Source organism: Aspergillus piperis, assembly GCF_003184755.1.
Source record: "Aspergillus piperis CBS 112811 unplaced genomic scaffold BO85scaffold_7, whole genome shotgun sequence".
Lineage (NCBI taxonomy): Eukaryota > Fungi > Ascomycota > Eurotiomycetes > Eurotiales > Aspergillaceae > Aspergillus > Aspergillus piperis.
In genome coordinates, this window is record NW_020291597.1 from 382,762 (window position 1) to 394,985 (window position 12,224).

The 12,224-nt window shown below is 49.9% G+C and overlaps 3 protein-coding genes across 3 annotated transcripts; 1 reads left to right on the forward strand and 2 right to left on the reverse strand.

Moving 5' to 3' along the window:
• Positions 1–448: 448 nt before the first annotated feature.
• Positions 449–3,179, reverse strand: BO85DRAFT_369675 (uncharacterized protein; the record flags this gene model as incomplete). The annotated part of the gene is made up of 2 exons (XM_025655932.1): positions 449–971; positions 1,033–3,179. The coding sequence occupies 2 exons, from the start codon at positions 3,177–3,179 to the stop codon at positions 449–451; spliced, it is 2,670 nt and encodes an 889-aa protein (XP_025516305.1).
• Positions 3,180–7,416: 4,237 nt separating this feature from the next.
• BO85DRAFT_448451 (uncharacterized protein) lies at positions 7,417–7,855 on the forward strand. Its single transcript, XM_025659936.1, has one exon. The coding sequence runs from the start codon at positions 7,467–7,469 to the stop codon at positions 7,743–7,745; it is 279 nt and encodes a 92-aa protein (XP_025516306.1). The 5' UTR covers positions 7,417–7,466; the 3' UTR covers positions 7,746–7,855.
• Positions 7,856–10,695: 2,840 nt separating this feature from the next.
• On the reverse strand, positions 10,696–12,027 carry BO85DRAFT_468107 (NifU family protein). Its single transcript, XM_025662233.1, has 3 exons — positions 11,677–12,027; positions 11,060–11,596; positions 10,696–10,989 (listed from the first exon to the last, which is right to left on the reverse strand). The coding sequence occupies exons 1-3, from the start codon at positions 11,974–11,976 to the stop codon at positions 10,834–10,836; spliced, it is 993 nt and encodes a 330-aa protein (XP_025516307.1). The 5' UTR covers positions 11,977–12,027; the 3' UTR covers positions 10,696–10,833.
• Between the last annotated feature and the right edge of the window lie 197 nt (positions 12,028–12,224).

The following is a 12,224-nucleotide window of genomic DNA, read 5'->3' on the forward strand; positions in this document are numbered from 1 at the left end:
TAACATAATACACAATTAGCAAGTAGGAGACAATAGAAGAAAACCGATCCATTTAATTGGCAATGATCTGATGGCTTGCAGCATAGCCCGAGACGGACATGCTCAAGCCTCTAGACCATCAAAGCCGAAGTCTATGATTAAGTATCAGCACTAACGACAGGTCATGAGTCTTTCCTTTTGATCCGTTGCACATGATTTCTAATCTCTTGTAGGAAACACATTAGAAAAGAGAGATGTAGTGATGGTGTAAAAGAGCGAAGTCAGCGAGTAAACGACAAGAAAAGTGAAATCTGAATACATGAAAGCGGAGCGGGTGGTCCCTCTTTAGGGTTTGGGAGACAGGAGGATAATTTTGCATAGGTGGCGGAAGAAGACGATAGAAAGAAAAGCTGCTTTCGATGTACAGCGGTATTGAGTCAATTTGTACAGAGAAATCGCATGGTATTCCTCAGGAATTCAGGGACAAGCCCTGGAAACGGTTGTTTATCCATTCGCTGGGGGCAGCATGTAGGCGGGAGGGTCCAGAGCTTGCGCCCGCACCTGCGCCGTAATCAACGTATCCCGATTCCAAAGAGCCATAGTTGTTCGCCGAGTAGGGTGAAAAAGGATCCACAGCAGCGAGTCCACCTAGCTCTGTTTGGCGAGAGGTTGGGCTGAACGGCTGATAGGAGTCGGCATAAGCATTGCGCAATATCCCCATCTGGTTGGCGCCGATGTCTCGTCCTGTGCCCATGGCGTCACGAGGATGACCGTAGATTCGGCCGTCAAGAGGGCGATCCGCTTGCGCATCGTGGTTGTAAGCTAGAGGGTTTGGAGCTGACAAGCCAGCACTGGGGGGCGTCACAAATGACGCTGGATTGATAGCCGACATCCAGATGCGGGTCTTATAGATTTTGAAAAGATCGGTAACAAGCGAATTGAAATTGATGTAGGAGTCCGCAAAGTAATAGAAGGTGAGCTTCTTCCAGTCCCTAGTGAAAAAGTCCTGTTTAGCATGTGATTGACTGTGCCGAACGACACAAGTGAACTTACATTTGGAATTCGGCATCAAGGATTTCCATATTCAGCCGATGCTCGGTAACCTTCTGCTGGCAGACCCGCTTTGCCTTCGCTTCATTTCCTTCCTTTTCACGTAGAGTTAAGATTTCATGATTCTGGGCAAGCCTCTTGATTAGTTTAGGCTTGATGTCGGCAGCAGAGTCCTGCATCCCATGCGGACCATGTGGACCCATGCCGCCAATGGCGCTTCTGTTATTCAAGCCGGGTACACCACTAGAAGCATTGACCACATTCACGGCCCCATTCTGGCCCTGTCTAGAGAACATCATCAAGCACTTGTAGTGTTCCTCGGCATACTGCTGTTTTAGCTCCCGGGCTCTTTGCATAGACACGTTAGCGTGCTGTATAGTGCCAAGGTCCGTACCGCGGTCGGCTTCGACGATAACGAGGTCACCGGGCTTCACCTGGAGACCAGTATCTTCCTGGATATAGAAGACATCCGCCCGATGGCATTTGAATGTAACGATATACAGGAGCTGGTTTTGGTGCGAATGGGCGAGGCCAGGCTGGTGGCGGCCGTAGGCGTTTGGCATCGTGTATGCCTGGTGGAGGGACGTGGCCATCGAAGCGGGGCCGTCGGCGGCGCGGAGAACTGGGTCGCGAGCAAAATAGGCTTCTGCAAATCGACGAGCTCGTAAATACTCCGTCTCCATTTCATGTTCCTCGGGACGAGGGGCCACATGAAAACGAGGATACTCACGATTCTGGCCTTGAACATTCGAAAGAGGGCCGTCAACAATGCTCGCATAGTCCTCTTCTCTATCACTCATTCCAGCCCTAGTACTGGGGGCTGCCTGGGTCTCCCCTGAGACAGAAGCGTGTCGCATAGGAATGTCCGCAAAGGAGTGACGTCGACTCTGAGGGATATCCGCAATGCTACCAAAGTCAAGAGAAGTTTGCCAATGAGCCTTGCGGACGTTTTCCAGAGTTCGGTTTTGGAACGACGTGTAAGGGGGGAGCTGCTTCTCGAGGTTTGCTGAATGCTCGGAGAGTCTTCTCCGACCGCTACTATGGATGTTATTGTAACCAGGGATATCGCCAACCTCGTCAAGATCTTCTACCGCCAGGTCGGTCTCCTCGGGAACACTGCCGCGAATACGGTGCAAATTATGGATGCCACTTCCGATGGCATATCCGCTAGCTGCGGATGCAGACGACATGGTACGATCTCTCATTGGGTTGTCCATCTGTCCTGCTGCTTGGCGTAGAAGAGCATTTTCCCTTGACAGCTGTTCGATGGTCCGGGCTTGGTTGGCTGCATAGTTGCTAAAGCTACCGTCCGAACCATCTGGGCTGCCAGCGTCATCGTCATCATCCTCGCGCACACGTCCGAGCGTAGCGGGGTCGTGACCCAGCTCCCCCAGAAGACTAGGCCGCGATGACCGATGCTGTAAGGCGGAGAATTGGCTGCCGTTACGAGGACGACCGCCAGAGTAAGGTGTTGACGACTTGTTCGCCATGAAGCTCAGGAACTCAGGATCCAACTGACCTACCGAGTATGACTGCGACCGATAGGTTTTAGGAGTCGGATGCAGAGGAATTGAGAATGGGATAGCCGATTCGCCAGCGGTCGTACGAGTCGTAGGGCTCAGTATTTCCTCTGTGAAATAATTGCCCGCAGTAGAGGGGTTGGACATGGTCGGAGATGGGACGATTTCCGCAAGCCGCGGCGGAGGCTCCTTCCGAGACTCGGTATTCCAGATACCAGTGCCCCAGGGAAAGGAAGGGTTCCCTACATGGTTCCAGGGAATGGAGCTACCGATACCAGGACTCGTGTTCGTCCATCCAGATTGGTCGGTAGCAGGACTGCTTGGGTTAGAGGCTCCAGTGGACAAGGGACCACTAGTGGTCAATGATGCCTTTCTGGTCGCGGTAGCTGGAATTTCATTTAGCCATGACGTACGGCGAGCAGGTTTGGGCGCTGGCATGCTCGTAGATGTGGCGACATGCTGTGAATGGTCTCCATCGTCATCAGAGGACGCCAAAGCCTCGGAATCAGGGGTGGATCGGCGAACGCCAGGGTGGGTTTTCTCTAGCCTGGCGGACACGTTACTGGTCGGAGTCGACGAAGTGACAGGCTTGGCCGCCTGCGCAGTGGATTTGCCGGGTGGCGCAGCCATGATGTTTTGATAAAAACTGGAAGACGGCGTATAGCAAGACACAAAGTACACTGGCCATGAAATTGTCAGTAAGTTCCGACTGATAGAAAATTCAACATGGGCTGAGATGAGAGGAGTGGTTTGAAGAAATGTTTGAGAGTAAGGAAGTAGACGTCGCAAGGCGGAGAGGAGAGCAAGATGAAAGAGATAAGATCAAGATATATAGAGCCATTGTTGGGGTTCACTTACAGAGACAACTGACGTCAGAGGATATTAGATCGTGAATGACTCGATCCGTGTAACGAACGCTTGGCCTCTTCAGAAGACAATGAAAAGTCCAAGATATTCACTCAAAGCCGGTAAGTGCCGCACGGCAAATAACAGCCAAGAGGAGGGGTTACCTTCGATTCAGAGCGAGTGGGCGAAAATGAACGAGGCAAAAACACTCTAATAGTAAATCAGAAACCACCGTGTCTGGAGTAAATTATTCCGTCTGAGATAAGAGCTCCTAGAGGTATAAGCTATTGCTTGCGGCATGATAAGTTAGCCCAGGCTGATGGTTGTTTGAGGTAGATGCACAAAAGCTGGGACAGTCCAATGCTGGAGGGAGGAATATAAAAGTCAAAGTGTAAGAGGGACGAGGGATTCAACCGGGGAATGGGATTCGCCGAGCAAAAGGAAATAAGAGTCATGGAAGCCTGACAAGCCCAGGTGTAGCTCGTGTATGCTGAGTAAGTTTTGGGGGAAGCAGCTGTGGGTGGCGAGACGGGCAGCCACCCATGGGCCTGGAAAACGCCAGCCTCAGGAGCTTCCTGCGGATCATATGATCAAAACCCAGAAAACCCAGTAGAATCCCGTTTCACATGCGCTCAATGGGATCATGCTATTTTCATGTCTGGATTCCAGGGGCTGTCTGGTTCAGAAACTTCCCGGGGAAATTGTCTTAGAGGAGCCACTGAACCTGAGGCTGGAGAAAGCACACAACTGCCCGTTCGTCCGTACTTATTTCGGATGAGCTAAGAGCTTCGCGTCATACGCTTGCTCGAGGCCAGTGGTAACAAATGGAACAGTCGAGGGACCATATAGTAGATAGCTCTCCGGGGAAATTGCGGGGAAGGCCAGGCCACGGACCACGATCGCAACGCGAACCACACATATAGATACTGAGAAATATATACGTACCTTGTGGAAAAAGTACAAATTCAGGTCAAGCCCGGAACCAGTATAAAGATTTGGGTATCGCCGATCGTCCCAGACAAGTAGAAATCGCAGAAAATCGTGATCGCGTCTGTTTGCGCCACCCCGTGTAGTCAGCACATTGTCCCCGGACGAGCGGTATTAGGCACGGAGCATGAGGATTCACTTACCAATCTAACAGAGAATAAAACGCAATTTTTTGTACCGTCTATCCAACATAAAACACAAGCAATCGACCCGATCGTAAAATCCGTCCCAGTTGTAACTGGAGATTGTTCTCCAGGCGAAGCGACCAGGCTTCTGTCTAATCAAAGAAGGTATTGTGTAAAATGGCGCTTTGCGACCAGTCGAAAGGCGAGAATCGAGGCGAGCCTAGAGGGGCAATCCCACCAGACCAACAGAAGAATATGTTTGTTCTTTCCGTTTCCAGTTATAACTTTTTTTTTTGGAGTGATGGTGGTGGTAATTCGGAGGGGTTATTCGCGGTACGTCGCTCGAGAAGACCTATGACCTCACTGTATGTCGAGTCGCGATGAAAGGGATCAAGAGGTGTGCGGGATGGGGAGACGGTAGCGTGACCATAGACCGATAACGTTGGCAGGCAAAATGGCACCAGTAACTATGGGCAGATCTCGTCAAGAGCAGCGCATCTTGAGACTGACGAGCGACGATCACAGCAGCAAGGGGAGCGAGAGAGCCCGTCGAAGGCCAGAAAATAATCTGCGACCCGACCAAAGCGAATTAGGTTGACAGTTAGGCCCCTTATTAATCCCGAGCTTGTCACGGCGCAAGAAGGGTGGATTGGGGGACGCGGGCGTTAAAGAAAGAGTGAGAGAGTATGTGTGTGTGTGTGTGTGTGTGTGTGTGCGGATCGCAGAGCGGCGCAGGTCGCAGAGACAGACAGGAGTGGCAGTGTGGCTTCTGCAACGTTGCTTGACCGATGACGATCTTCAGCCGGGGATGGGGTGTGGTGTGATCGCAAGCCTTATCGAGAGTGGGCCAAGAGGGAGGGAGACAGAAAGGCGGCAAGGAGCAACAGGGAGGATAGTAGTGGGAAGTAGTGAGAGTGACAATTAAGTAGTAGTTTGTGGAGGAGAAGGGAAGAGAAGAAGGGGAAAGAGAGAAGAAGAGATGATGATCAGGACCGAGAGTTAGCACGGTGGTAGGAGGAAAGAGGAGAAGGCAAGGTTGTACAGTCGTAAGTTGCGTAGGAGGATAATATTAATGCAAGCTAAGGGAGGTAGCTCTGGACTAGTTCAAAGTCGACCTCAGGCCACTGGACGAGACGAGCCAGGAGGAGAAAACAGCGAGCCACGGGTCGGAGCACCGAGCAGCAGTGGCGCGGGTTGAAGGTTGGTGTCGAGGGTGTGAAAGGTTGAGCTATGACCGAGCAAGTATAGTTTTATGGGGGGAGGAGAAAGGGATTGGAGGGAAAAAGGAGGAAGTGGTCGTGGTTGTGGTTCTTTTTATCCTGGTCCTTACCAGCAGTGCCAACCTTCAAGTCCGTGGTGAAAGCAAAGTACAAGTGAACGATTGTGGCCCGGTACCTTTTACCTCCATCCACACTAACCACGGCTAAGGGGGGCGACTACGTACCTGGAGCATACGATCAATTTATCGCTCCAAGGCGGGGTAAGAAAATCGACGTGAGTCTAGATACGGTACGGAACCATAGGCCGCAAGATGGGGAAAGGATTCTCGAGTGCTTCAACAACAAAAAAAGGACGAAGAGGAGAGAAAAGAGACAACCGGGGAGGATTGACGGGGTAATAGACTCTCAACTCCTGCACAACTTTCAATCTGACTACCCTGAAGAGTTTAGAAAAGGGAAAAAAAAATATTATTAAATCCAGGAAATAAAAAACTGGGGCAAGAGGAGGGGGAAAAGGAAGAAATTGAGGAAGGGGGTTCTTACTGTACATAGTAGTGATTGAAAGTCCGTATGTAGCAGCAAGCAGCAGCAGCAGGAGCAGTATGACAGGCAGCAGGCGACCAGCAGCAAAAGAGGAGAGTAGAGCAGCAAGAACCAGTCGGCCGTCGATGGAACGCCCGTGAGTGGGCCGGGCGGGCCTCTGGAGGTCAAGTCGAAGATCCTCCGCGCTTTTTGACTGGCCTAGACAAAAATGCCCCGGTCGCCCTCTGAGCATCGCCCGATTTGCGACTGGCGGCCTGGTCCATTTCCTTTTCTTTTTTCCCTTTTTTGTCTTTTTTTTTCTCCTCCTCTCCTCTTTCCCCCGTTGACCCTGAAGCGGGGCTTTTCTTTAATTACTTCTTCTACTCACGGAGCTACTACCACTAAGACAGATACTACCCTGATAGAAATTAGCGTATAGGAGCTAACCAACTAAAATTTATTTTGACAGATCAGGTACAAAAATGACTAAACTTCTGCTACTTCCTTCAACAAGATCAACTATATAGATAGAGGGAACGCAATGCCGTTCAAACCCTATCGGGCTCAAGAACCTGGGGGTTAGAATCTTGTTGAGGAATCGCCCGATCCAACCCGCGATGGGGCTGTGGAGGCTGGGGAGAGGGGAGGGGAAAGACTGGAACACTGAAGGAGCTTGGGCGCAACCCAGAAAGAGGGATGAACGGGGAGGATCAGGCTGTTGGGCTATCCTGTTGAATCCCCGAAGGAGAATTGGAGGGATTTCACGGCCGCAGCGGTTCCAAACAACGGTGCACCATGAAACCCCCGAAATCCAATCCTCAATTCCCAGGGTTCGGTGGTCATCATATGCGACCGCCAACGACGACATTATTGGCAGGGTTTATATGCTGATAGTATGTTTAGTCGACAATAATACACAGCTATCCAGGGTCGAAAGTGACGGCAGAAACGCCACGAGAGTAGCAGGGGAGAGTAGGGGTATTGTACTTCTTATTGCTGTGTATACTATGCGGAGGTGGGAAGAGTTATAGCCAAAGAAAAAAAAAAAAATCAAGAAAATATCAATAAATTCCGAAAAATATTCAAGAGACACTGACTACACAGAATAATATACCATAATTTCCATTTCATAATGGTTTCGCTCTTGTCTCCCCCTTGGCACAGTTTCTCGTGCCAAATTATTTTATTTTATTCTTCTTCTCTTTTCATTTTCTTTCATGCATGGATGGAATTTTCCTAGTAGGTTTCTTTGTGTCATTCCGCACTGGGAATTCGTCAACGTCATACTGGCGTTAGGTTACACGGCAATCCTGGCCGCGGGTCCAAACCAACGCGAATCAACGCGATCACCCTCAACCTTAGTTCGCTTCTCCTTCTCTCTTCCCCTCCCGATTGCTGCGCGTACCTTGAACCTGAACGATGGGCAAAAAGGTAATGATGACCCTCCATACATTGGTCTTGCAGCAAATGCACCTCCCTCTCTTACTTTTCCCTGACTAGTAGTAGTCTGTAGTAGACTCAGTTTTAGTCTGACCGAACATGCTCATCCCCGTTTTTCTCTTCCTTCTTCTCCTCCCTGGATTAGTACTCGAATGGGAACATCTCCCTGTCTTCCCCCCCCCCCCCCCCTCCTCTTCCGCCTGCCCTCCAATACAATAGAAGAAGAAGAAAAAAAGCCATGCACCTGACTGCGGGGGAAGAACTGAACTAGCTAGGAGGCAAGGGATGGCGATCCAATCAATGCCTCATCCTGCCATGGAGTCCATTCCTTTTGCAGGATCGTCTCCGCTAGAAATTGCGGAGAGAGCTTTCCCGCGTTCGGTTGCCAGCCAACCCTGTCTCTTCTCGTCTGCCCTGCCATTTTCTGCTATTGTTGTTATTGTAACTTCTCCTTCCCCATCCCCCCCTTGAACTTTCTTCACCACACACTCACATACACACCGATATGCAGAATAGTCAATTCGGAATCCGCTCGGATTCCGCACATGGAATGTCCGATCGTAAATTACTCTTGAACCTCGCGAGTAAGATGCGACACTCCCAGGGAACGAGATCCGGGTCCAGTCTCCATTAATCATAGACCCCCTTCTCCCGTAAGCGATGAGGCTTGAACCCCGGCCCACGGATCACTCTAGACTTGCGCTACAGGGACCAACATGATTAGCGGGACTCGGGGATATCCTCATCTGACTTGTCTGCATGTCCGATTGGGCTACAGCCACAGCGGAGTTCACTAACATCTTCTCCCCCCCTCATACCCCACCACTAGCTGTGGCACTGATGCGTGGCTCTTCGTATCTCGGTTCCGAAGAGCAGAACATATCGCCTTCCATTGTGTTCAAGTTGGACATGTTTCCTACTATGGATTCTACCCCAGAGGGATCGATCGATCGTCTGGCTGATTCCGAACTGTCATGAGTGTCATCTATTCATAACGGACTAGGAAGATGCCCCGATTAAGGTTGCGTCGTGTCAGGAGTCCGACCCTGACAGCTCTTCCTTATCCAGGGTTATCGAAGAGCCTAGAGCAAGTCCAGCCCATTCCAGTTCGGTTTTGCTGACCAGGTGGACATATTGTCCGAGATGCCTTTCGCCGAAGAGTGCCGATCTAATCATCTTCCATCAGTCTGTACATCCTGCAGTGCTATGCTCGCGTGGGCTAGGGATGCTGCCGTCATGAGATGTCTGGTTGACTGCGTGGCATCACCCGTAAGACTGAGGCAGTTGAACCACCTTGCATACCATCTTGTGCTGATTAGTAGAAGAGTAAGAGAACTGGGGTACAGACAGTAAGCATCATGGCTGAATCATGTCCCTAGTATCAGGTGGTTTGTATCTCATCACTGGTCGCTCCCTTACCTCCGGGGGACTGGGCATCACCTTCCAACACATTTCCATGTATCGTCCCTTTTCTTTTGCTTTTGGAAGTTGATCTTTTCTTTTATTTATTTATTTTTCTTTCTTTTCTTTTCTTTTCTTTTCTTTTCTTTTCTTTTTTTTTTTTTTTTTTTTTTTTTTTTTTTTTTTTCCCATTCAGATTCTCTTACCTCACTTCCCACCGACGCTCTAATTCCACTCACGGCATGCATTCCGCACCTCATACTACAACCCCCCATACCCTCATCCAGTTGTCTATTCTTGCTCTTTCTCTAGATGAGCGCAAAGGTAGCTGCTAGCAGTTGCTATTCTGCGTTTCAGACCTCGTCTTGCAGAAGTTCTCTCACTATATATCAAACAAACATAGCGATTGAGCTGCTTCCTCATGTTTCAGAAGAATTTGTCTGTACCACACGACCAGTCAGCCCATCGATCTTCTACTAGTAAGCCACCAACAAGCCTTCCCGAAATAATCGTAGCCTAGTATGCTTAGTCGGAATTCTTATTAACTGCAGACCTTCATATCAGCAGATATCTATGACGCGTTTCGGACCGATCTCGGCATATAACCCAACTTTGATAATCTCGGAAAAAGAGAATACGTATTGATCAAGCCTACACGATCTGCTACAGCCTAAAAAGTATATAGTTGACCGGAGGATGATGATCTTAGCCACCGTTGATGACAGTTGCATCAAGGAGATGACGGTTCGGCTTGATATAGTTACTTAGTTAGCTTAAGGCGACTTTATCGTATGTCAACTCTTCTTTATTCGGAGACTTACTAAGTACGTGCAATGGATAAGAAATACCAGAGGAACCAATTTGCTATCATATTCGGGCAGTGGATGATGGTAAATATCAAAGTCACATGGACACTCCATCAACAATACCAACCATATACACAAGCACATACTAAGCAGTACTAAGTACTTACCCTTCCCCAACCTCACTTCAAAATGTCTAAAGTAGAGGAGGTACTTACAGTATACCAATCGGTCTGACACCACACCTCAATCCCTCAACCCCACATCAACAACACTCCTCCCAACACAATATACCACCAAACTTCTTCACCAAGTCCGAATAAACTAACCAGACCGGACCAAACAATCAGTGGAGACTAAAATCCTGTCTCCATTTCCCGATTCCCCCCGAAGCCGATGATCTCTGCCGCTACTAAGAGCAGTCCAGTTCCACTGTTAGTGTTACACTTAGTATGTAACTAGTGTGTAGTCTGGTGGGTTGGTAGGTTAGTTAGGTATGTTAGTTAGGTTTGTCGCGCACACACACATAATACTACTGTGGGCTGGGCTGGGCTACGCACAGATGCAGGTTGGATTTCGGTAGTTTGTACGGAGTGTGTGGATGTGTGTGTGAATGTGATATCCTCGGCTCGGTTGAGGTCTTTTCCTAGGGTGGTGTCTCTCTCGGACTTGGAGGGTTAGGGGGGGAAGGTGGGTTTTATTCATTTGACCGTCTAGTACGTATGGGTCATTGGAATACATCAATATTAAACATGATTGGGGCTTGTAAGCATTACGGATATTCTTGCTTGAGTGGTATACTGATAGAGGGGAGATGTTTGAGCATTGTCTGGCAAAGCTTTCTATGGACCGTAACCCAGATGGTAGTATATCCGACGTCAAAAATACAATACACATGAAATAGAAGTGATTAAATATAGTAGGTGAAATAGGAGGGTGTTCAAGGGGCCGAATCCAACGTTCCCTTGCCGCCCGTCGAGGCAGTAGCGGCAGCGCCCTTCTGCTGGCGCAGCTTTTCCTCGAATCTGGCGAACTCGTGCATCGAAATCTCCTCTTCTTGGTCTAGCACTTGCTCGACTCCTTGAACTTCTTCGATCTGTAGGCGAAAAGACACACAATCAGTCAAACTCTATTTTCAATATGCATGCAGGTAGTGTGATACTCACATAGTGCATGAGCATGGACTCAATACCGTTACGCAGCGTCACGGTACTCGAATCGCAGGTCCGGCAAGCACCGCGCAGCTTCAACAAGACAATACCGTTCTCAAAGCCGCGGAACTCAATGTCGCCACCGTCTTCCTGAATGGCAGGCCGGATCCTAGTGTCCAAAAGCTCCTTGATCATGCCAATCACCTCGTCTTCCTCTTCCTCGTAGGCCAGAGACTCCGATTCGCCACCTTCCTGGCCACTCTCACCAGTCTTGGCAACGGTGTTCACGATCGCCTCGCCCGAGGTCACGGCCTGAGTGATGAGACTGAAGATCTCGGGCTTGATGTGCGCCCAGTTGGAGTCGGTCGCCTTGGTTACGGTGATGAAGTCAGGCCCGTAAAATACAGAGGTGACACCGTCGACATTGAGCAAGCTGGCTGCCAAGGGAGAGGGGTGCGGAGGAGCGAGGGTAGAGCGGGGGGACAGGTATTCGAGGAAGGTGGTCGGGAAATTCTCGGGGAGGACACGGTGGTTAGGGATGAACTTCAATGCCTGTTGGGTTCCGCATACAAGGGTCAGATGCTTGTTCTTTCATTGGGATCTTCGTGCTGCTGTGCCACGGGAAGCCTTACATCAGGGTTCGGGGTGTTTTCTGTCTGAATGAATATCGTGCGCTTGCTGGACGGCGATGGTCCATTTACGCGAGCCTGCACGAGCGAGTGCTGGTGAGGCTTCAAGGTCGGCCGGCGACGAGCCTCTGAGGCGGTGATAGCAGGCACTCGTGCCGAACGGTGGACATTCCTGTATGATCCGAACACCGCGGGTTTGGCGATCCGGGAGGAGCACTCCGCAGCATTCAGTTGCTGCGTAGTCAATCTGACGCTGAAGAGAGTGCGCCTAAGCATATTTCCAGACGCTGAGCTGACAGACATATTGACGCTGTGATGATAAGAGGGGAGAGTGGCAGGTATCGGACTTGTTCCTGTTCAGAAGAAAAGCGACCAGAAATGCCGATGGGAAACTCGATTCCTCTGACGCAATGTGATGGCACGTGATCTTCCCGACAGAAGAATGCTGACAAATGGAGGGCGGGATCCACCAATCAACTACCGGCAGTTTGACATCGCTGCCCCAGGAATTGTTCGGCATTCAATTCTACTGCTTGTTACTCGTACAGTGT